General features: G+C 42.0%; 1 protein-coding gene across 5 annotated transcripts; it reads right to left on the bottom strand.

The window, feature by feature from the left end:
• Positions 1-151: 151 nt before the first annotated feature.
• LOC105275155 lies at positions 152-23,476 on the bottom strand. Of its 5 annotated transcripts, XM_011331815.3 has the most exons (18): positions 23,146-23,476; positions 15,611-15,991; positions 12,995-13,065; positions 9,336-9,433; positions 9,151-9,274; positions 8,751-8,982; positions 7,734-8,219; positions 7,095-7,139; positions 6,292-6,900; positions 4,826-5,269; positions 4,500-4,642; positions 4,312-4,389; positions 3,873-4,215; positions 3,378-3,582; positions 3,114-3,301; positions 2,652-2,824; positions 1,872-2,094; positions 1,221-1,309 (listed from the first exon to the last, which is right to left on the bottom strand). In XM_011331815.3, the coding sequence occupies exons 2-17, from the start codon at positions 15,789-15,791 to the stop codon at positions 1,894-1,896; spliced, it is 3,621 nt and encodes a 1,206-aa protein (XP_011330117.2). In that variant the 5' UTR covers positions 15,792-15,991; positions 23,146-23,476; the 3' UTR covers positions 1,221-1,309; positions 1,872-1,893. The 5 variants fall into 5 exon arrangements, with proteins under 5 accessions (XP_011330118.2, XP_026825283.1, XP_011330113.2 ...); XM_011331811.3 differs by lacking the exon at positions 1,872-2,094 and having other exon boundaries at positions 866-1,309; positions 23,146-23,472; XM_011331813.3 differs by having other exon boundaries at positions 1,186-2,094.
• Between the last annotated feature and the right edge of the window lie 2,155 nt (positions 23,477-25,631).

A 25,631-nucleotide genomic window follows, 5' to 3' on the forward strand; every position in this document is an offset into this window, starting at 1 on the left:
TACATGCCATTTTTATCCGTGTCTCTCTTCCAGGACATTCTTATCTTAATTAATAGAGATTAATAGACCAACAACGCACGCTCGTAGTTGAAGGTAATGGTAATTTAAAGATAAACAGGATAATATCAATTAAAGAAAAAGACGCGTCGACTCTGTTTAGAAATGTACAAATGTTTTATTGCTCATGCACGTCCATGCTGGTTTTTTTTTTTTTCCTAAAGTAGGTGCACTCGTTGGTCATGTCAATGTTCGAGCGAAATCGATAGATAGACGCGTATTTGTCGAGCAAAAGAGAGAAAGAGAGTATTAATTTTAGATACATAATTTTCTGGGTCTTTGAACTTTTGAATTTCAGATTCTTTGCGTCCTCGTATCCTCAGAGCCCTGATTCTTCTGATACTGAATTTTTCAAGGTCCCTTGGAGTTCTTGAATCTTTGAATATCGAACACACCTCAAGATCGCAAGATTTGTGGACCCGAGGATCCTTGAAACTCTATGTCGGCTACGTGAAACTTACTTAACTATACAGTTTCCACCACAAAAGCACAAAAAGTTTAACGAGAGTTTATGCGCTCTGTACAGAAATACGGTGTGCGCTCTATGGATAACTTCTTTGGTCGTAAGCGCCACTTCTACGCTTCCGTACGGGGACTTCCCTCTCCAAGCACCAAACTCGGCGAGCTGATTAAGCGGAGGAGAGGGAAGTCACAGAAAGGGAAAGGGGAAGAAGAAGATAGAGATAATAGCACCGCGCAGGGGCTGCGAGTCCTTTCTCCGCATTCTCTGTCACTAACTCAGGTATATACAGATCGCTTCGGTGAAGCGAGAGAATCGTTCTTTCTCTTGTGATTCAGTTTGAACTCGTTATTTCGGCATCTGGCTGCCGTAATCCACGTAAACGCGCACGACCTCGCCGCTGTACTTTCGCTGACTGGGCATGAAGTAGAAATCCGGCTGATTTGCTTGCGCTGATGCACCGACCGCCGGATTATGTAGACTCTTGGGGCGGCCGTAATGATCCCTGCGGTCCTGAGTGTAGTAACCGGGTTGAATGGGCGCCGAGTGTCTAGCACCGGGCGCACGAGGCAGACTGTAGGTCGCCCTGGGGCCGACCATCCTGTTGGGTCCTTCAACGGCGTCGTGCCCGTTCATGCCAGTCGTACCATTGCTGGTCATCTCCCTGGGTCTCGGCAGACTGGAAACTGGCGGCGGTGGTGCTTTTTCCTCCGTCTCGAATGCCTCGAACGCAAAATTTGTGTTCGCGCCAGAAGCGTAGTCCTTCCAAGCGTTGCTGGCAATTAAACGCTCCTAAAAGGGAAAGTACGTTTAATGTTTTATTAAAGTTTTGAGAATCGAGGAGCAATTTTATAGCGTTCAAAATAACTAAATCATTGATGCGGACGATCTTGAGAATTAAGCCAAATGAAATAGTGGCTTAAAGTATAAAAGAATAAAATTTATTCTTCATCTAATCAGGTTGAAGATAAGAAAATCAGGGTTCGGATTAAGACGAATTTTCAGAAATAGACCATGTCAGTTCGATAATATATAAACTTTAAAAAGTCCTGAGAAATCTTCCAATTTTTCAATTTAAAGCATACTCTCTTGTTACACATAATTTTTTAAAATTTATGCTTCGTATACGTATATTCTGTTCGTGTATTTGAGAATTTATGCATACTTGAAATTGACATAATACAATTAATTTAACCATTCCATATTAGTGACCAAAATTAAAGTAGGAGGAAAGCTTCGGAAAGTAGTCGTTTAGGAAAAGTGCAGAAAAAATGCAGCTAAGAGTGCGGAAATTTAGTCAGACATCTGGATTAGTGAGCAAAAGAGAATGTGAGAAAAGCATAATATTGCGCACCGATTGTGTTCGACGAGGAGTTCTACCAGCTGGGATTAGCTCGACGCATTTCGGATGGAGCGTATTGATGATGCCGAAGATGATGATGATGGTGGTGGTGGTGGTTGTTGTTGTTGTGATGGTGATGATGATCGCCGTTTTGTTGTCGATGATACCGCGTCGCGTTCGTGCGATGAATCGGGTTGGACGCGTCAGAAGAAGCCAGAGGCAGCGAGTACACCCTCTTTTTTGGTTGCGAGGAGCGCGGATCATGCAACACAAGCGAAGCAGAAGATGTCGGGTTCAGTAGGGGATGAAAGTGTAGTTTGTACGCTACAGAGTGTCCCAAGAAGACATACGCGAATACCAGGTTTTCAAAGTACTCTCAAAAAGTAGGAAGAACATCTAACGTGCCTTTGTTTGCTATTTTCTTATATTATCTTGAACCGCTTGCTCAAGTATTTAATAATTCCTGAATGAATTATTTTCTAATTACTACGTCACAGTTGTTTAATTAGATGAAAGAGTTATGAATGCGGAAGTTCTATATGAAATTTTACTTGAAACTATAATTCTTTCCGGGGATACATTCACGGGTACTCGGTATTGATAACGTTATATACATGTTTCTCGGAACACATTAGATCACATCACATGAGTTCGTTAGAGGAAGAGCAGAACACAAGAACACTCAGAAGAAAAGTCTGGGATGCGAGAGAGAGAGAGTGGAGAAAGAAAAATTATGCAAAAAGAAAAGAAGATTTTTTGAACACACATGTACATTCTAACACACACATATACCTTGGTCGCTCGTCTCTTCGAACTCCTGTAAAGGGTGCAACTGGCTTGCAGCAATGCGAGAGCTAGTAATGCCGCCACGCAACCAACAACGATATAAAGCTTCGTAGCACCGAGGAATAAGTCTGTCGCGGAAACTGGTCGATCATTCTCGTCGTCCGTCTCTATATCATTCACTGAAAATAAAAATATCAATATAAATATAATTTTATATATCGGCAATTCGGCAGTTTATCCAAAAAAATCATCCGATTGAGCTTTTAATGATGTGTTCGAAATATTTTGCTGAATATTTTGAGTAATTTGGGTAATCTGTTTATCGTTTTGTACAACATTTTCAATATAATAATGCTACTCAATGCCGCACAATTTTCATTACATGATTTTAGAAAATTTTTAAAGTTGCTGAAAAAAATGCCGGTAATCGGTAATCGACTAATGTTCATGTATTGTTTAGCGAATTACCTCGAGGTGCTCTAATGATTAAGTACTGTGGATCGACGCTGAGTGCTCCAACCTTGCCAGTCACGAGAGCTTCGCGCAGTGCCTTTTCTGCTTCTATGCCAGTGTCCACAGGCTTCAAGGATCTGCCCTTAGCCTCATTCTTATCAAGGATCAAGTTCATGCGCGCTATCACGCCTTCCTCGTTGTCTCTGAGAGAAAAAGATAACGTATTCAAGTACCGTACACCATTATTTTATATTCTTTTAACATTGTGCTTCGCCTTACTTGTGCAGCTCATCAAGACGAACTTGATAATAGCCCGGAAGTTTTTCGAAAACTGGTCCGAAGCTTTCTGATACCGTGTTCGAGATTATTTCGAAATCGGGACTGTCGGGTGTGGGAGCTACAAACCCGTCGCCCAAGTTGACAAGTTTCACTTCGATATCGTAATGCAATCTCGGTGGTGCAGGTGTAGTTTGTCCCTCGATTTCTGAATGAACAAATAGATAATATTTATTCTTAGTAATAAAATCTAAAATACATTTTAGAATACAATAAGCCATCGTGACGTTTCACGCATCGTAGAACATCAATTCAAACTTTTATACATATTAAAATTAAAAATTAAAAATTAATAATTTAATTCACTCAATGCATGATGTATAAAAAAACAATGATATATAGTAATTGCGAAAGTAATTTTGAATAAAATGATTGCTATTAATTAAATAATACTAACAGCAATATAATTAGATGAAATAACATATTTTCAATATTTACCTTCCAAGCCGCAGGATTTGATGCATATTCTGTCGGATGAAACAAACGGCGTCTGATCATGCTTTCGGATCTTCTTATTGATGGGGTTGAATGCACCACCCGCTACCGGGAACATCATGTACAGGCAATGATCGTCTGCAAAGGAAAGATCTTTGCTGTCCTTTGTTGCGCGCTTTCTTGAGAATCTCAGAGTGGTTACGCCGTTTTCAATGCGACCGCTGATGTTGTAGATATCCTGCGACGGATCCAACAACGGCGCGTTGTAGCCGCTGATCCAAGTATCCATTATAAAAGCTCGCCCATTGGTGTTGTCGACCCAGCCAAGCACAGCATCGGTTTGTGACTAAGAATAGAACGTACGAGAATTTATATATTGCAATATTATTTTCATCGCTTTCTTCCTAATAAGGAATCCTAAAAGACGATTTATCTTTCTTACCATGCTTCTGTCATCAGAAAATCCGACTCCGGTCCACAAATTTGTATGTGTCGTGGAGATGACAAACGTTATCAGATCCTGCGAAGAATTTTCATAATATTGATTTCGTTGGAGAGGGAGTTGGAGCAGGACGCTTTTATCTGCCTCCCGCGTAAAGAAAATGTGATGGGAATAAAGAGACAAATTACCTTTCTACCCTTGTACGTCCATTGTATGGCATATTCGCAAGTGCCATTTTCTACCAAACAATTTCTCGGATAACGCCACTGACCGCCGCAACGACCGTCCTGCAACGTCACTCCACCGGCGAATTCTGGTTTTTTCGCTTCATCTGAGATATAACGCGTTAAATAATTAATATATGCGCTTTCCGTACATAAATTAATTTCTTAATTCCGACTTTGTTATTCCGTTAGCGATATATATTGCTAGATGCGCGAGATTGTCTAATGAATAATAGTCTAATGAACAATTCAGCGATTTTAAATTACAGGGTAGACACTGGAAGTCTCACCGAAGAAATTCATCGTCGCGACACCTCTCTGCATTCCGTGGCCGTGATATTTAAGCTCGTCGACCTTGTAGAAATCTTTGACGCTGACTTTGGCCTTTTCAATCCCACTGGGCGGTTGATGCACGTACTTGCCCGGCTCTTGACCTTTCGCCCAAATCACTTGCATATTGCCGTCAAGAATGTCGTGATCGGTCAGCTCTGTGGCAGCCAATTTCCTACGGAAGAGCATCGTCGTGACGTCGTCGCGTTCATAACCGAATGCGGCCGTCAAGCTGTCCCTTCCGCCCCAGTATTCGTCTTTACGTGGCGTCGATCTATCCCTTGTATAATAATCACCAATTCTGTAACTGGTCCCTTTCGCTGTACCAATTATGATGTCCGTGCAGTCCATGGGATTGAAGTCGTGCTTGGGCGTGTACCTGTGTCCTGGCGCTGGTAACGACGCTTTGGGCGCGAAAATGCAGATTTAATTAATATAAAAGATACAGATGAAGCATTGGAATATTGGCCGATGATGAAATTGAGTGGTGAACTGAAATGCGTCTGATGTCTAAAGATCAGATTCATAAAATTTGTTGTCTCGTATCCGTTATTTTTAGGACACGTTTTACTTGAATCTCTGTTGATCAAGTTCGCATTCTTTTATTGAATGCATTTCAGTCGATATAGAATTACTTATTCTAATGAGATGAGTCGATGTTATGATAATGCGGCGTTAAATGGTGTTCTACGGTGTCGTAGAAGAGTCGTGAAATCGAGACACGTGCAAATTTCGTGTCAAAATAATGCATGCTGTCGGAGACTGCCGATATTTACAGGAAAAAATAAAATTCGGTAATGGTAAGTGTGAGTGAGTGATGGTGAGTGAGCAATGACATGTGAAGCATAAGCGTTATCGATGTATCTATAGGTGGCCTTTTTACTGTTACATTTTTACGTGAATTCCGTTAAAAATCCGCAATTGGCAAATTAATTAAACGGCAATTTGTGCAATTTGTCAGCGCAGTTGCATTAACATTTCGCAATCATAATCGCATCTGGTGGAAGTGGCACATTTCGCGCGCACAGAATAGACTACTCCCGCTTCTTATCAGCACGCTAATTACACTTTCTCAGCAAATATTTACCGTTGTGATCCTCACGTTCCAGTTGTTTAAACTTTTCTCGACGGTTGTACGGTTACCGTGAAAGTCGCGAATACCGAAAGTAATGAGCGATGTACATACTACTGATCACTGTTGAAAATGTATTGATGGTTATAACTACAAGAGATTTTTTCATGTCTTATTGAATTTCTCTTCATTAGAACGAACCGTTTATATGATGTGTGTGAAAAATAAAAATACATATGCAACATAAGTAATTTATTAAAGACAAGTTAAAAAAGAAAAAATCTCTAGTAGTTTAAGAGTTAATGATACAATAGCATGGCGATGCAAAAATAAGCGTTATTTAATCCTTGTTACCTTTTGTCGCTCCCGACTTCGGACCTGCATTTGGCTCTGGTTCCGAGCTGGGTTCTGGTTCAGACTTGGGTTCCGGTTCAGACTTTGGTTCTGGCTCGGATTTTGGTTCTGGTTCAGAACTAGGTTCTGGCTCGGATTTTGGCTCTGGTTCAGACTTTGGTTCTGGCTCGGATTTTGGTTCTGGTTCGGATTTTGGCTCTGGCTCAGATTTTGGTTCTGGCTCAGACTTTGGCTCTGGCTCAGACTTTGGCTCTGGTTCAGACTTTGGTTCTGGTTCAGAACTGGGTTCTGGCTCAGAGCGAGGCTCTGGTTCAGAGCTGGGTTCTGGTTCAGAGCGAGGCTCTGGTTCAGAGCTGGGTTCTGGCTCAGAGCGAGGCTCTGGTTCAGAGCTAGGTTCTGGCTCAGAGCTGGGCTCTGGCTCAGAGCTAGGTTTGGGAACGGAGTTTGATTCAAAGATGGATTGTGGTTCAGATTTTGGTTCTGGCTCAGAGCTGGGTTCAGGTTCGGAGTTTGGTTCTGGTTCAGAAATAGGTTCTGGCTCGGATTTTGGCTCTGGCTCGGATTTCGGTTCTTGTCCGATGACAATGCTGGATTCGGCGACCGGTTTCCCTGTGCAACAAAGCATCGTACGTCGTGCAAACTACCTACTTATACGGGCCATCACCTTGTGCGTCGTGTCTCGAAAGGAGGAAATTGCTACAAAAACTACTAGGATTTTTTGGGCAAACTACGTATTGGTATTAAGTCCTTGAACAAGCGAGCGACTCATCGGAGCTGTTTTACACATAAATATGCATACATACCATTTGTAGAAAGTGGAATTGGTTGCGGAGATCTTCTCCTGCGACCTGCGTAATAAAAATTAATTATTAGTCAAAAATGTCTCGTAAAAAGTATTACATTGCAATGCAAAAATTTCTGATTTAAAAAAGAGCTTTTAAAGAATTTATAAATTTGTTTATTGCAAACCAAAGTGATCAAAGTAAAACACGTGTGTATTTTTCTGATTCTTGATATGGCTAACATATCATTATTTTGACGCGTCTAAGTACTTGCATTGTCATCCTCTTCTAGTAGTATTTATGTAGCTAATTACAGGCTCCTTGAACTTTGTACGATTTCGATCAAATATAACACAGAATACATTAAATGACAACGACTGCGTGCTGCCAACTGTTTTTCACGCAACAGTCGAATGAAAAAGTGTTAAACGCGGCCTTCGAATGTAATGCATGAAAATGTATTTATAATTGCTTAAACATTTGCATGTAATATCAGAATATCACATTGCTCAGCAAGAACAGAATCAATTTCAAGAAAACATTTATTCTATGATAATATTTCACTAAAACTTTATTTTGCATAGAATTCAACAATTACAATAAATTGCGTATCTAACTTTGCAAAATAGTGATCGAATAAAGCAACAAAATAAATTTTACCTTGCTTTGTGCTGACTTGGTAAGTTACGCTGGTCTGCACAGTGACGTCGACATCCGGTCGCGGCGTTATGCCCAATGTTGCGGTGTCTGCCTTAGCTGACCGCCTCTTCGCACCCGATTTCTCGCTCTCGATTCCGAACTCGGGCTCTGGCTCCGGCGCTGGTTCTGCTTTTGGTTCTGCTTCGGGCTCCGGTTCCGGTTTCGGTGTCGACTTGGCGCTCACTTCAGCAACTGGTACCAGCTTTGGTTCTGGTTGTGGAAGCGGTTCATCCTTCGGTCGATCTTCGATTTTCGGGAAGGATCGGCAGGTCGGACCCAAATTGCTAGGCCTCCATCCGATAGCGATCCACGTTGTGGAATTGGCCATTAGAACGCCTTCTAATTCCTTGCTGTCCTTCAGAATCCTCCAATAGAATACAACGTCGTCAGAGAACCGCCTCATCGTATATGCGTCCAAGTTGACGTCGATGTTTTTTACCGGAGATCCTGAAAGTTGAGTCATTAATGGAGATAACACGGTTGTATAGTCGGTTGTACGGTAAACTTGTCGGAATAAACAACGGTCATTTTAATCTCTGATATTTTCTCATTCTAGTTTTCACTTAATTGAAATCGTGGCAGTTTATAGATTGGTGATTAGTTAAAAAACTCAGTACTTAAAAGTATGCATTCATACATACATTCGATTACCAGAGATATAATATAATATAAGAAAAATGTTTTAAATCTCAAGAGAGATTTATTAAAATATTTTTATTATTTTTAAATTATTAAAATATTTTTTTATGCATTCAACAGAATGCCAATTAAAATTGTTTACCTATATCTTTTGTGCTAGAAACATTTTTTTTTAAATTAAGATAATGTAATTTTTATTTTGCGAGATGTTCCTTTTTTCCATTCGACTTTGATATCGACCAAGTGTCCCAGAAGCGTCGCCACCCATGGCACGCGAGAAATTCTTGAAAGGAATTTCGCACTGGGAATGCGCGCGCGCGCGCGCGTGGTGAAACTTACTCTTCGCGCAACCCGGACCAAACCAGCCGGCGTTGCAGTAGCATTGCTTGGTAGGCGCGGTCGTGCCACCATTGTCGATGCACGTGCCCTGAATACCGCAGTCCGAGTCGTCCAGGCACTCCTCCTTAAATTCGCACCTCGTGCCGTGATAGAGACGATCGCATCTGCACCTGCCCAGCAGGTAACGTCCGTGACCGCTACAATCCTCCCGGTAAGCCTTCCTGTCAAGGATCTGTCAGCAGAGGCATATAAATCATTCGAAAGGAAATTACGAGGAAAATGTCTTACGGATTGTGATGGAAATTGGTGTCATTAACACCACTGTCTTCTTATTGACTGCTAATGGATTACTGAAATGATTTGCAGCTATGTATGCTAATAAAAATCACGAGTAACTTACGTCGATATCTGCGCAAGACCAAAATCTGTAGTTGGAGCCCCATTCCTCGGCCTTCCGCAGCAATCTGATGGTGCAGTCGGTACAAGTGAAATCTTGTGGCAGCTGCACGGCGTAACTCTGCGCTCTGAAAATTGGAAACGTCAGGCTCGTGCTAGTTCAAGCGAAATGCGTTTCCGTATACTTACGTAGCATCGTTCTCAACAAATTCGCTGTTTTGCGTAACGGGCGTCAGATCGAGTAAAGGCCTATCGAGAGCATCTAGGATTTGAAGTCGAAAACCTCCCTAAAAAAAAATGGAAGAAAGGCACATAGATAGAAGCAGAAAAAATATTTTAATAACGCTAAACGTCGCGTTATTTAATGGACATTAAGAAGACTGAAATAAGAATTTATAATCGGCTAATTTAACAAATATAAGAGTACGTACATATTTCTTTCTTTGGTCGTGATCGATAACTTTTAATTAATTGATTAAAGCCTCGCAAATAAATCAAACAAATCTGTGTCTAAGGCGCCACGATGTCGGTGAGTAGCGGTACACGGAGTCGTGTCATGCGTAAGCACGCTATATGCACAAGACACGAGTTTCTTGCGCGATTGGTCACGTTATTTCTGTTAACGTTCACCCGCGAAGCGAACGCGTCGCGCAATACCGCGCTGGTGAAACGCGCACGACAATTTATGAAACGTGCGCCGAATTAAGAGCGCGCGGCCGATGAAGCTCGCGGGGAACCGAAGTTTCCCCAGAATAATTGGATGGAATAATGACAGCGAGTTAATGACTACCTTGTTCAACCGATTGATATGCGCCACCGGTTGCGACATCGTGAGATTCTTTATGATCGCGTCATCCGCACTACACAGGCCCGAAGCACCGTTAGGAAAGTGTGTAGCGAGCTCATGCGCAAGCTGATGCAAGTTCATAAACGCTGTTGAGTAACATCCGCATCCGTAGGAAGACGTGAGGATTATCGCACGGCGATCTGCGATTAGCAACTGTTACAGCTTAATCGAAGTACATGACTCGGTAGCTCTGTAACTCCGGTCATTAATACTTCCGGTTGCACAGATTCGCATCTAATTCTTGTTGCCTTGGCGCTCGGGATGAGGAGACTTGTAAATCTTGTCACATATCTGCTGTTATATATTATAATCAGATTTATCTCTATCGCTTCTCATTGAAGTAATTTTTGTCATTTGATAAAATTGAGGCAAGAGATGCATAAATCTGGTAGCTGGTTTAGGAATGTCGCGTGACCTCTTCCGCACACAGCGATCGGTCGCAAATCAGTAAACGACGAGAACGGAACGGTGCTCGTCGTCGCGAAACGACGCGATCCCTTCCTCGAGATGCCGCAAAGGAGAAAGGGAAGAAACGGCTGCAACGACATGGCACTGCTTCGCACCAGAGTGAACACACCTGCACTCTTGGAAGCACGGTTGTTATAGTCGAATTTTTCTCGTGCCGAGGATATTTTCAAGCACGAAGGCTGCTGTGGCCGCTGCGGTCAAGATTTTAACGTCCGTCGTAATGTAATCTGCGCGAATGTTTATTGCGGTATTTCTTCCATCCCGTGAGGCATTAGCGACTCGCGCGGCTCATGCCTCGAGATCTTCTTAAGGAGGATCATTTTTCTTCCTTGCATGTCTGAAAAGCGATCCTTCTTTCACTGCTGCGACGTAATGACACTGTTACGGGCCTAGGTATAATAGCAAAAAGAACAACGTAACAAATCTTTTGGTACTTATACATTTTATGATTAAGACCGTCTCGGCAACGTCGTTGCACATGAGGTCTCGCTCGGTTTTGCTCCACGCTTCGCTGGGCAAGAATCGCGGGTTTTACACGTTAACCGAAGGCGACGAAAGACGCTTTCGTGCTTGAACGATCGTCATCGGCGATGTTCGAGTTACGGTACTCGGCATACCGATCTGTTCTACCTCAAAGGCTCCAGGCACCGCGTCTACGTATGCGAGGCTGCCTGCTCGCCTGCTTGTACCGCCTCTATTCGGCCTACTCGTAAGCCACATGCCTACGAGGAGACCACGCTCGTGAATAATTCAGCGTGCGTCACCTTGAGCGACGAGCACGCGTAGGCACAGAGAATCTCTCTTCGGCTTGGCTCTCTCGTCGTCGTGCTCTTTTCCTTTCGTAGACCACGTACGGACAAATTTGTAATGTCCTGTGGACGGCGTCGAGTGCTCGTACTCGTTCTTTGAATACGAACGACCAGCGGCGATTATCGTCGAGCATGACGAGCTTATTGGACGAGTGGAGCGAGTGACGTTTACTCGTTTGCCTGATGATGTATTTAATAAATCGCGGACAATGAAGAATTTATTATTATCGTTATTTTGTTGCATGTTTTTTGGCGCGATAATATTTTCTGTCGGTTCTTCCTGATAAAGAGATTTTTCTCTCAAATTTTAATCGATGGTTGTTATACCACTTATGATCCTATAACATTTATTGATAAGATGATTCCTCTCGATAATTTTTCACGCTTCATACCTCGGAAACGCTTCCTGCGAACGCTCATAAAGTCACTCTCGCAGCTGTTGCTCTCACAGCTGACAGGAAAAATTGATTTCAATAGACTAGCAGCAGTCGCAAGAGCTATCTTTTACGGTCCCCTAAAGTTTTGATAGCACACAGTGTCTCATCAATCTTACGTTTCCAACGCACTCTAATAATGCTTTCTCCAAGGGATCGTGAAGCTTCCTCTTCTTGCCTTTGAGAGATCATCATAAGAATCGCTTGTTTCATGAGATTATGTATATAATCGATAGTCGACTGCGCGCATAATAATTTCAACGCAATTTACCTAAATGGAAATCCAGATTTAATCGCCTAAAGTTACATCTAATTTTCGCTATTTGGAAACCTGCGCAGACGGCTGTGTCATTACAGCCTACATTTACATGCACTGCAAAGGAGTTAATTGCTACGAGGGAAAGATACTTCAGAAAACGTGGTAACCACCTGCGGTGCACGAAGAATGCTCCATTATGTCGAACGCGTTTTGCGTCCGCATTAGCAGAGGACGTAGCCGGAAAGTTCAGCGCTCCGGAGAAAGTAGTACCGAAATAATAAAACGCACGTACAATTTTATCCTGCCTCGCGTAATCGCTGATGTGACTTTTAAGCAGTCGGCGGAAGGCAGGCAGTCGGTCGGTTCGCTCGCGCCTTGAAGTACTTGAGATGTGTAACGCAGGGGGAATTAACGCCGGTGGCGATAGTAACCGGAGGCATTACACTTTGTTTTCCTTTCTCTTCACAAATTTGCGAGAGTGGTACAATGAAATATAAAATCATAGTAATTTACGTGCAGTCTATAAAAAAATTTCTTCATTCTTCTTTCATGACATAAACATGAATGGCAATGCGATAATGTTATAACAATTAATTCGACGTTACATAGCAGTTGAAATAAAATTTTGGTGGAAAAAACCTCTTGATGCTGTAAGAGTAGCGTGACAAATTTAAAACTGTGCTCGGTAAAGAATGTTGTATCATAAAATATTCAGGGAAATAATTCCTCGCATGTGTTCATGTTTTCGGTGTCCAAGAAATTCCCGTTACTCTCGTTAATGTAATCTCCCAACATCGAAAACTCCTCAAGATTTTTTCATTCTTGCGCAAAGCGAGCTCCGAAGTAATCCCAATCTCCCTGCCTAAACTTGTATCATTGCTCAGTTATCGTCATTATTTAAATATTCAGAATTTTATCCAGTTATACTAATTTTAGCACATTGTACACTTTTCTCCTAACGTGCGTAAAATAAACTTAAGATTCGTCTCATGTGATAAAAATCTCCATAGATTTGCATGGGTTTTACTCACCCTGTGAGGATAGGCGAGGTGCCAAGTGACATTAAAATTGCTTCCTGCCAATAACGACGTCTTGATGCTGCCTGAAAAAAAGAAACGAATATGAAATGTCAGAATTAGAATGTAACTTTTAGGCGAGATTTCACAAGTAATCAAAGTTCGACACTGATAAATCGTCTCACTTTATCGCCGATTAAATCATGAACATTTGTCGCCGTTAGAAATTGAGATTCTGACCTCGTCCGGCTTGCTCACTCGTCGTGACATATTTCAGAGGTCACGTATGTCCAATGCCGGTATTTCACGATCTAAACGTATTCCGAAACAAATATTTAATGCGCGAGATATCTTTCGCTTACTAATTATTCAAGTTCTTCTATCAAACATTCTTTCGACATGTATGGATGAGATTTTGAAGGAAAACTATTAATCGTGCATACGTACAAAACCAAACTTTATCACGTGTATTCATTAGAGCTATTTTTTAATCATTGAGTTGGAGTTTTGCGTAATAGTTAGTATTGCGTTATAATTAGTTGGAAATATATTTCGCAGTTTTTCTTTTCTTCAAAATGTTGAAGAACATGTTTAATAAGTGTGATAAACACTTGATGTAATGATAAAGAATTTTATATGTATATATAAATTTTTAATATTTTTATGTAATTATTTTACTATTCTTTATCGCTACTGTGATTATTTTACACGGTGTATGTTAATCTAATTAAAACAATCTTGCACCGAAGGTAGAAGGGTGCGAATCCGCGAGGCTCATGTACTAATTTAATATAAATGCAAATAACTGATTACCCTCCGGTACTTTTAATCAACTTTTCCAGTATTACCGCACTATGTTCCCTTCCGCTTCCCCAAGCGTCTCCGGAAGGAAAGCGGTTCTTCTCTTCCACTGACCGAGCGCAGTCGTCGGAGCGGCTCGATTAAATTTATGATCGCGGAAAGAAAAATTTATTGGCATGGTTGCACGTCATGCAGCTAGTATACATTAATGTAATGTAGAAACAAGTAAAACTTCGACCAATAATCATTATATTCTACTTGTAATCAGATAAAATCGAATGCTAAGATGAATAATATTAATACAATGCATAAGGAAATGCATAAGGAAACGCTTGTATAAAATATATATTCGCAATAGAAATTCTTTCAAGACTATAAATCTTAATGTAATTACTTAATTATTTTTATTACTTTTATCTTCAGTTAATTATTTCTTTCAATATAATACGAAAGTGTATTAAATATCAAAAGATAATAATATATATATAATTGTATAATAAACAGTATTAATAAATGAAAAATGGAGGTAAGTACATTGGCCTTTTAATTTATCAATTATAGTGCAGTCGATGTAAATATCACTACACAACTGCATACACTAGTGTGACGTACGTCACACCGAATACGTCCGAGCTGCAATTTTCCGTGACCGGTTACGCGGCTTTTTCGCAATTTGCGACATGTGAGACAACGTGCTCGCGATAAGTAGCGTGCTACAAATTCATCAGTACACTGACGATGACGAGGCGAGGCAAATAAGAGCCGATGCGCGGAAATAGTCCACGAAGGCGTCGTCTTCTTTTGTTAAGCTAACGAATAATCCACGTTACGACTCCACCGACTTGACGGTATAATGATATAGGTCTCTCTGTCTCTCTTTGACTTACGTAAGTCACACCGTACCATCTACGGCGTGGTCTTAATTACGCTTTCGCAAGAAAAAATGACGGAGGCCGACGACACCGAGCAGGATAATTGTAACAATGTCTATCTCGTGCCCGTGCCCGTCGCGATGCAACAGTATGAAAACTTGCCAGCGACTGCCTCCTTTCTTCAACTTTCCGCCCCATTAAGTTTTGCCGTAAGAACAGATTGATGTAAAAATTAGAATGAGGCACAAAAGTAGCAGAAGGAGCAGAACTTGGCAACATTTCCAATTTAAAACACAGGTTTTACTATGACGATATTTAAGAGAAGTCTGTTCTAGTGCTGCTAAATTCTTCTCAGAATGTTACATCGTATTTTATATCTTATATGCAAATTGACAAATATAAAAACACAAAGAAATTATCATGTATTTAAGGTCTGCTTTCTCTCTCTCTCTTCTTTTTCTTTTCAGATAGATTATTAAATTCACCTACTCCAGACTTTGAGATACATTCTTCTGTGCTTCTTTCTATATAAATGCGGCCCTGTGTATCGGTGTTTAGGTACACGTAAAACATGGAAGGTAATGCTCGCGGTACTGAGAGAGGTTCGCACTCCCTTCGTACAAGTTGGTGAAAGTCGCTTCGAATCGGACTGACTAGTGGTGGCGGACTATCCCCACCGAGAGGGAGATCGAGCGTCCGCGTTAATGTCGTTTTCCCATACTACCAATGCCCCCGGCGCGCTGCTGCTTCACCCCGACGTGTATCCAACCCCTCTCTTTTCACTGCTTCTCCGGAGCCACAGACTGAGACGAGCAACGCAGCTCTCTACGAAAATACCTCGCGCGTTTCCGCAGAACGCGCCGCGTTCCTCAGTTCTAGCTATCGACAAGTTGTTCCGAAGGATATCTCATCCTGTCGTGTATAAATAATAGCGATTATCGTGCGTAAAAATACTTACCACGCGGCATGCCACATGGTGCTGGGGTTCTGGCGTTATCCAGGAAGTCCAGATCGTATTGTCTAGCCCGCGGAAACGTCAGAGCCACGTGAGCCTGCGTGATTTTCCAGGACATTGTCGTTAGCATCAGGAGTAGCAAAGACGACGCTAGGAGCGTCGGGTGTACCGTTCTCCACGACATCCTTCCGTGTGAGAGCGTTTCGCAGGGAAAATAGTCTCTGTGCTCGCGATAAAAGAACGATGTTCTTTACGACGTGACGCCTCCGCGTTTTCCACCGACGGTTTTTCCTTTCGCACTCCTGAGACCCTCCTGCTGCTGAGCCCTTCCGTTGCCCGGCATGGGCGTCCAGTCGCTCTTACTCGCTTCGGTGAGGCCGATCTCTGAAAGCCAAAGCGATGAACTTTGTTATTTACAATCGATCTTCGATCTCGATCGCCGCTCTCAGAACGGCGCGGCTACGGGACGTACTTCTTTCGAGATCTGGATCTGAACACCAAGGAATATATTCCTAACGCGCGTTGAGCGATAAACGTGATCCAGTCCAGTTCTCATTATCACGTTGAACGTGATTTTCATGAATAAAGGCGTTTATATTTGAAGCTTACGAAAGTTCATGGATGAAGAAATAAAAATGAATGAACAATTTAGGAAAGAACGAAAACTTATCGCTGTAAAGTCTTCAATTTCTAGTTTATATTATTGTATATTATATTATCGTATATTATATTATCATATATTATATTATTATCATAATATTTAAGTTACCTACATGTACAAGGACTTTGCAAAATTGTATAGATTCACGCTATCTCAGATGCTTTGATTACGTTCAGATTCGATCATGCAACCTTCTCCTTGAAGTGAAAAGATAAATAGTGAAAGTTCCACCTGTCGAAGAAAAATAAACGATGAATAACAGCTTGACATGAGCTTGTCGAAATCGTAATCACTCCAGCTTTTTTCGGCAAGATGGGTTGCAAGACTTCAATGAAGGAGATTTGTGTAAGACGTGAAAAGATGGAAAGTGGAAACATTCACTGCGAATTGCATGATCGGCTGCTTGGCTGGTCGCCTTGCTAGCTTGCTTGCTCGCTCACGAAGAAGCGTGGGAAATAGCTTGTGTGAAGGAAGATTCCTCGCTCATACAAAGAATCGGAATCACAGGAAGAATACACACATATGCAATAACCTTGCCTGCGTTTTATTCGCAATTACGCAATGCTGCGGTTTGTAACGTATTAAATTATAGGAGGCTTGACGTATACATTGCGTTGCGCCCAAATAAGCAGGCAAATTAATGTTTTAGTATTTTACAGTATATACGCTTCAATAAAAAAGTCTGCAGATTCCAAAGAATTTTAATTTTTCAATAAAATTGATCTTGGAATATCTAATAAAGTTACAATGAAAATAGTTATAATGAAAAATTTCTCCATGTTCCATCGGAAAACGACGCGAATACAAAGTTTTCTTATATAAGTGGATTCATCAACTAGATGTTCGTTAATCGGTATGTACATTGATGTCTATTGTATGCGCCAGGCGCGAGAACGTAATAATTGCAAAATAAACACGTAACGAGTGGGTCGGAAGAAGAAGAAGAAGAGCCTGATGTACTTGCTCGGCGTGGAGGCAGGTGAAGAAGGAGTAGGAGGAGCCGTGTACTTTTCCTCGACCTGCTATCGATCTTCGCGATCGTGCCCGGACCTGAGCTGGGATCTTACGAATCGCATAAGTCGAAGGATACTTACATCTCACGCAACCACCTTGCCACCTTCTATTAGTGGGATAAAAGGATGTGTGGAGGAGATGCGTGAAACGGATAAAGAGAAAAGAAAGAAAACAGAAAAATAAAGAGAAAGGATTGAACATGTTTCACGACGAACGGACGACGAACAATAAAATTATCCGATTAAATATTTTGCAACAGTACAAGTCACGTGGAATTTCACGGTTCTCGCAGCGATTTGCGATTGATTCCGTGAAAAAAAGGCGCATCGCGTCATCTCCAAACGAGCGAGATGACTAACGTGAAACTGATGAACGTGAACCCTGCTCGAATTTTCTTGTTAGTTCTTGGATAATCTTAATTCTTGTTAGTTCTTGGATAATCTTAATTCTTGTAAGTTCTTGGATTATTAGCGGAGATCTAATTTCGCAACTCGAATTCCTCTCGATTCATATATTTCTTGCGGGTATAAAGCGTACTTTCCATCGCGCGTATATTATTTAGCGCGCATGGCGCGCTTATGAGTCATCGAAGTCAAGATACCACCACTAAAGGAACGTGCGTGAGTTTGGATCAGTGGCGAACAATGGAAGTACCACAACCACCAGCTGGTAATTATCTCGTCGTTAGCTGAATCGCCTTGTTTACTCCATGCGCCTCGCAGACGTGAGAAGCGGCCACCGTCGTGAGAATCAACCGAAATACCCCGAAAAATATTTTGCGACATGCGAACGTTGAACGCATCGCACATTGCCATTTGCTCTGTGTCGATGTTCCAAACACAGTGTCGACCAGCGCACCTAAACATTGCAAATATATTTAACATCAAAAATACTTTGATAAATGCAACACATGTGTGCGCTGATTTTTCGTCAAATTTGTCGCACGAGTGAAGTCAAACATACAAAAACGTCCCAGATTGAAACCACCTGTGCATTGCAGGATACGCTGGAATAGAAGATGTGAGAGGCACCGCATTGAGGACGACCTTCTCATCACGGATGACACATCAAGCGATGCGTCGATGGCGATGAACGACCCCATTCAGGCGTCGGATTTCCACGTTGGAAGCAATATAAGAGGAATATGCATGCACACAGTGTAGAACATTGTTTCACAAACGGGCGGCTTGAAGCTAAATCAAAGACGACTAATTGATGGAAAAAGAGATAATTAAAGGAAAATTCAACATTTTAAACCATGTGTGTTGGATCTGTATGAAATTTGTGGAAAAGCTAGAGAATCTCTAAGATATTAAAAAACTATCTTTTGACACTAGATATCAATTTTATGTTAAATTAAAAAAAAGAGAGAAATTATATTTTGTTTTACAATATACCTTATACACGAGTGTCTAGTTAACGGAAAAAAAAGGAATTTGACATACATTTGACATACAAATGACAAAATCTCAAATTAAATTCTGCATTGGACCTCTAATGAAAATAAGCGGAGAAGCACGAGCATTTCAAATATGTCCAAGAGGAATTCACGATTCGAAGAATCTGAGAATTCCTGGCATGCACGGGATTCTCTCGTTCGCAGCGGAAAGCGAGCAAGAATCCCAATCAAAGCATTCCAATAAAGTTCGTTCTCCTTAATTTTGCTCGCAATGAGAAATAAACACGTAAAACTAGTAACTGTTACAGATTCGATTAGAGTCGAGCAGCATGTGAGGGAATCCAACGTTATCACCGGTTCCGCATATGGACAGTCATTTAAAAGGAGTTGTCAACGCTTACAGCAAAATTGATGTGACCATCAAATAACTGATGACGAGTCGTATTGATGAAGATAAACCGTACACGATACTGAGTAGCCAGTCCTATGGAAGGAACGAGCATGAACGTAGAGGCGACTGTCTCTTCCCTTTAGTTACATCTCATTCACCGTGTCTTTATTAATGCAAGTCATTATTTATTATCGATATGGATGCGCAGATGCACTGATACGGACATTTATTACGTTGGGATCATGATGAGATTGATTGGTAACGATAACGTAAGAGTAACTTCCTCAACATTGACTTATGTGACAAAAAGAGAAAAAATGACATTATTAAAATAACGTACAGAGAGAGAAATTGTTTAACATTTACGGATCATAACATACGAAACTTCTGGAAAATGATTCTGTAGGAGATGCGTGACTACCATACAGAAATATTTCAAAATATATGACTGACGCATACGGATTCACTTACAAGTAACACTACCCAAGTGTCACACGCCGATTTTGATAAGCTTTGAATATGTTGTTGTCTGGGTCAAAATATGAGATACATATTTTTTTATATCGGCCCGTTTTGCCATTAAGGGGGTGAAACACCCTCTTGAAAAAAATCGGGTTTTATATTTCTTAGCGAATACCGTCGAAACAATAAAACATATAAGAAAAGGTTTCAAGTAAAAGTTTTATGGATTCTAATGTACTTTATAACAGTGTAATCAGATTTTTCGAAAATGTCATATTTTTCGAAATTCCTTTCCCCCTCCACAATTTTTGAAAATTTTTAAATTTATCTTTCAGCAAAACTTCAAGCATATTTAACGACAATTCAACCATATATGATAAGGTCATATTCTGAAAACGCATTTTTCAAAAACACACAAATATATGTTAATTTATAAGAAATGTTAGTATATATGCAATTATAGAGAAAAAAACAAACAAATTTAAAAATATTGAAAAAAATAAAAAAAGTAAAATTTTCTTGTCAGCTCTACGTTGACCATTTCTGGGTCCGGCAGAGAGCGAGAACCTGACTTATTTTGTTAATTAAAAGTAATCCCCCGACTTCATTGTTATCTCTGTGCGAAAAAACTGTTGCCAGGAGTAACTAGCGTATTAAATACGAGAATACGGACGGGGCGCGTATGTAGCGATATAGAGGTACTTTTAGCTTATTTTTGAAAAATGTGTTTTCAGAATATGACCTTATCATATATGGTTGAATTGTCGTTAAATATGCTTGAAGTTTTGCTGAAAGATAAATTTTAAAATTTTCAAAAATTCTGGAGGGGGAAAGGAATTTCGAAAAATATGACATTTTCGAAAAATCTGATTGCACTGTTATAAAGTACATTAGAATCCATAAAACTTTTACTTGAAACTTTTTCTTATATGTTTTATTGTTTCGACGGTATTCGCTAAGAAATATAAAACCCGATTTTTTTCAAGAGGGTGTTTCACCCCCTTAATGGCAAAACGGGCCGATATAAAAAATATGTATCTCATATTTTGACCCAGACAACAACATATTCAAAGCTTATCAAAATCGGCGTGTGACACTTGGGTAGTGTTACTTGTTAGTCAGAAAGAATGTTTGCTCTCTGCCAGTCAGATACATGATGCTATTTATATACATGCAACAGAAATTGAATTTTTTGCCCCGATTAATTGAAATAAAAAGGCTATGAGATATAAGCTGGCTATCGAGGTTTCGAAAAAGAGCTGAATCGCGGCCTGCTTCGAAGCAGTAAGTATCTCTCGCATATGCTACGCGGTAATTTTGCATTTGCCGATCGTTCTCATTGATACACGCCAGTCCGCGTATGCACGACGAGCGGTCCGAACGAGCGAGCGGCACGAGAGGTAGCGCAGGAGCGCGGAGGAGAGGTGGGAGATTAAGACCGCAACGTGCATGGAACAGTTCTCCTTACGTCCTGGAAAGCTACCTGGCATTCCGGCGAACGCGATGCCGTTGATCTCGTTGGTTTCCTGTTCTCACTGACGCATCTAGCAGCAGCGCGGACTCGCGAGACCGCCAGCGGGAGAAGAAGAACGCGGAAGTGTACGCGACTCGCCGGAAACGGCAGACGTCCTTCGTCCTAATCACGCTGTTACCGAGATTCGGGATTGCTCTTCGCGTCGTCCGCTTTGAATAAGACGCGGACTAACTTGTCCCTGAGACTCTGCGGTCTTTAACCAGTCTGCTGAGAGAGAGAGAGAGAGAGAGAGATCGGTTATAAATGAGAACAGTTATTCATAGAAATCAGCGAACAGATTATTGATGACCTCGTCAGCTAACAATTCCTCTTCGTCAATCGTTCACTGACTGGCGTACGTGCAAAGGCGATAATAATACTTAAAGACAACAAATTCCTTGAGTCATCTAATGAACATGTTCTTCACTAGCTATCAACTAGTTAACAACATATCAATATGATGTCTCTTATCCAGAGTTGATTAGTTAAATAGTCAAAAGTCAAGTTAAAAAGTTAAAAAGTTATTAACTTGTAACTTTAATAAGTTAATTTACGTTTTTAACTTTAATTGAGTTAATTTTAAGTAATTTTTAACGTAAACTTAGTTAATTTCTGGGTCATTAACTTTAGACTTAACTTAGTTTTAACTTATGTTAGACTTAAAGAAAAAAATGAAGTTACCCAACCCTGCTCTTATCGCGGGCAAAAAAGCGCTTCCTTCCAAGCGGACTCGCGCGGACTTCTGCGACTTTCCGATTGTCGTCTCGATATCGAACGATTCGACGACATTCCTCGAGCGGCCTTGGTCGGTCGGGCGTTTCTGATTCTGCGCTCGTTTGCACCTCGCGGTTCTCATACCTGGACCGGCAGTCGCGATGTTATCACGAGAGGAGGTACAGAGCGCGACGGGAAAGGAGGCAACGACGACGACGACGACGACGAGGGGGCGAAGAGGGCGGGAGGAATCACGAGACGTTTATGGAGAACGCTGTTGCGCCGATGTATTATGGAAAGCGAGCCAGCACGGCATTCCAGCCGGCGTCGTCGAACTCATTAACATCCCGTTTTCATTGGCGGCGCGCGGCGCGACGCGGCGTCCCGTTTTCCCTCCGTATAAACAAACCCATCGATGTTACAACACGACGATGTAGCTGAACAGAGGAGTCATATTTTCTCGTAATGCTCCGCTGTAAAACCGATACGTTCGCTGAACAAGTCTGAAATCGCGGTGCAGCCAATCGAATTGGCTCCGCGACTCCGCTGTACAATTATTATTATCTTTAGTAAGTACATGTACTTGGAGAGTGGTTCCTATTTTTCCGTGAGATTAGATGCTGCCTCTTCTATTTTATTCTATTTTATTCTCTTATATTTTACTAGGGAAACGCCTGTCTACGCCAGGCGTTATCATTGTTGAAATTAAAGATTTCAAGAATTTTCCCATTACCTGGGAGTGAACCCCTATCACCATGCGAAATTTGGTGTTTATAGCATGTCGGGAAGTACCCGATCAATTCAACGACAGACAGAATAGGGATTTTATATGTATAGATTCTGTTCTATTTAGATATATTTCATTCTAATTACTAAAAAACAATGACGATCGATAATCGTCATATTTTAGACTGAAATCGACGTACGGCTTGTAGCCGAGAGTCATATATAATCATCAATTATACGTAGTGCTCAAATTATTATTTATAAAACCGGAAATCGTTAAAAATCGTCTTCTTGTGCCTTGTCTGAAAATAGTGACATGTATATAGAAACAGGAATAGCAAAGCCCGTGATTTATGAATGTTTCTTGCTAAAAGACGATAAGAGCAATATTCCATTCTTGTGTGTAACACTTGCATCACGTTTAACGGATTCGGTCAGCTAATGCACATCGACATACTCCTCGTGGAGAACGTAGCTAGTGACGGTGGGGTGCCGTTGACCTCGTCGAGCTGATGTTATCACGCGCTGCGCCTTTTCATTCACCACCGTCTCGAGGACTATTCTCAACCGCGTAAATAATCCACGTAAAAATTCTTCAACTTTATACAGGCGCACGTACCCGAGAGGCGCATTTTAGATAGATTTGAACGGACGTTACCTGGCTCGGAGGTCCAGATTCTTCCTTCGTCTCGTCCCTCGGAGGATCCTATCCGCGGCGTCCCCCTGCCGACGTCATCGTCGAGAATAAACCCTTGCGAGAACGAGTAACACTGCGAGGAAACTTTTCCGAGTTCGGAGAGAGGAATCCGCGCGACACTCGGATCGGAGAACTCTCAGCGCGCGGCCATTTCGGTTTCAGTGACCACCGACCGGATGTTTGCGTTACGCGGAGGCTCGACGGTCGCGCTGACGGTCGCGCAAGGTCGACGAGGTGCAGAGCGCACCGCACTCGCAGGATGAGCAGGACACAGGCACCACGGAAACGTGCGGTCGACTGACGACGACTCGCTTCTGCTCGCGAGCGAACGAGCGAGCGAGCGAACGCCGCAAGCGAAAACTCACTTTACGCTCTCCTCCACTACTACTTTGCCTCCCACCTTCCACGCCGAAGACTCGCTCGCCTGCTTTCTTACCTGGTCGCTCGGTCCCGCTTCTCCTGCCTCCCCGCCGCCTGCCTTCTCTCCGCCTGCCGAAGCTCGCTCGAATGCCTGTCTTCCCTGCGAGCGAGCGGGCTCGGCTTGAAAACTTCGCGGGAATGAATTACACCGGAGAGTAGATGGAGGAGTACTCTGGACCTTTACTACGTGCCACAGTAAATTCAATATTTAGACGTTAGCTGCAGCGCGTTGTTCAGCGCGTTTGGTAGCGAGAACCAAATCAAGAGAATAGTTTTCTAGAATTTGCAAAACTATGATAAAAATTGCGTTTTTTTTTATTTTGCAATAATAGGTTTGTATCGATAAAAATAAGTAAAAGAAATGCTCTTCAGAGAAAGTATAGGAATAAGAGTTTTCATTTCATGATACACGCAAATGCACATGTTGCATTTCGTGTAAGGATAAGTGGCCGAGGAATCGTTCAGGGAGAGATCACTTGCAAAGCAGAAAAGTGCTTTGCCTGTTAACTTTCGATGCTTCCGTCGTAAAAACAAGTCCAGGAGGTAAAGCAGTTGAGCTGGTCGAGACTTGCGAGGATAGATTTCTGAAATATCAAAAGCATGAGATCGCAAGGCCGGAAACCACTGGCCTAGATCAAGCAATATGAATTAAATACGAATAAATAATGTTACAACATATGACTAACTTCCGAAGGAATTTCGATTGCGCGATCCGCAATTTAATAACGCGGCAAGCTAACCGAGGAAATGTAGTGCAACTGGTGCAGTGACAATCCTGCAGCAGTTGATCCCGTTGGCAGTGTTACGTGTTACTTTATGAAGCTGTCCAGTAGCTCGAAATCCCTCGAAATCCCTCGAAATGTATTCAACAAGTTGAACAGAAATGCAGGCAACCTTCCGCGATCTGAATTCAATTATAAACGCGATTTTACGTTGTAGCGATCACGCAACTGGTAAAATATTTCTCAGCGACTTTCTAGACTTCATTTCGCGAGATTACGTCGACGCGTAACATCGTTTCCCTTGGCAAGACCTAGAAGGACCTAGAAGATAACAAGTGCGTATACACGAGGCACCATTTACCCGTTGAATTGAGTCGCGCTCGGCGTCTTTCGCCTCGAGTAGGCGAATTTTTCGAAGGAGGCTTTCATTCAGCCGTTGCGCAGTCGAACGCTGGTATGCGCGCCTGAGAGGTGGTGCGCGCGTTTGCTTTTTGCGCGCGTATCCGCAGGTCGGCGATCGGAATGCAAAACGGGAATGCGTTATCACCTGCGATTCGCAGGCTCTGCAATGCAGTCCCCGACAACGCGGACGATATCGCGGACGAGCCTTTCCGCGTTTTTCAACGGTACAAAATTGTTGGCCGATATCGAAGCCTCGATATGCGCGTATCGGCAATGATAGCGGACCGCGGCCATTTAGCGGTACTCCAATCCCAATATCGTTATCCAATTAGACAGGCGATCGGGTCGATACACACAGGTGTACGCAGGTGCGCCCGCTTGTATTTTCCTATACGGCGTCGCTCCTTACCGATCACCGAGAGATTGGAATGGAAAGTAGGCAGAGGGACGAGAAAAAGAGAGAGACTAATGATCACCAGATCACCAGCGAGTACCAATGGTACCATCTCGAAACAACCCTGCGGTGTGCATGTCCTCTGCAGCCCTTGACCGTTTCTGCGACCTTCACGAGGGAGACGACAAAATGAGTAAAGATTAATCGTTTTAAAAAATCCAGGGAGTATTTCGTAACTCGAAAAATCGAAAAGTTCTGAGCAAGTTGTTTGCAACAAACAAAGGCCTAATGGGTCCTATTCTTCAAGTAGTTACGTAACTGCGAGAAGGTGAGGAAGTCATTCAGCGTGTCTTGTTCATCGAGTCGTCAAGTGTTTTCTATATACACATTATGAAACACGTTTGCGGGCGCAGTTCTTTCTTAATTCGATCTTGACGAAAAAAATTTCAGGAGGACGAAAATGCGACGTGCTTCAGGCTACTAACGGACACGGGAGAGAGAGAAGTTTG

This window comes from Ooceraea biroi, chromosome 5, assembly GCF_003672135.1.
Source record: "Ooceraea biroi isolate clonal line C1 chromosome 5, Obir_v5.4, whole genome shotgun sequence".
Lineage (NCBI taxonomy): Eukaryota > Metazoa > Arthropoda > Insecta > Hymenoptera > Formicidae > Ooceraea > Ooceraea biroi.

Excerpts from the sequence above, each read along its gene's own strand:
- LOC105275155 (XM_026969482.1), bottom strand. The coding sequence starts at position 15,791 with ATGTCGTGGAGAACGGTACACCCGACGCTCCTAGCGTCGTCTTTGCTA. Across the intron at positions 8,220-8,750 it reads TGGTCCGGGTTGCGCGAAGA|GATCTCCGGTAAAAAACATC; the intron begins GTAAGTTTCACC and ends CTCAACTTTCAG. Across the intron at positions 4,216-4,311 it reads TTTCTGATGACAGAAGCATG|TCACAAACCGATGCTGTGCT; the intron begins GTAAGAAAGATA and ends TTCTATTCTTAG.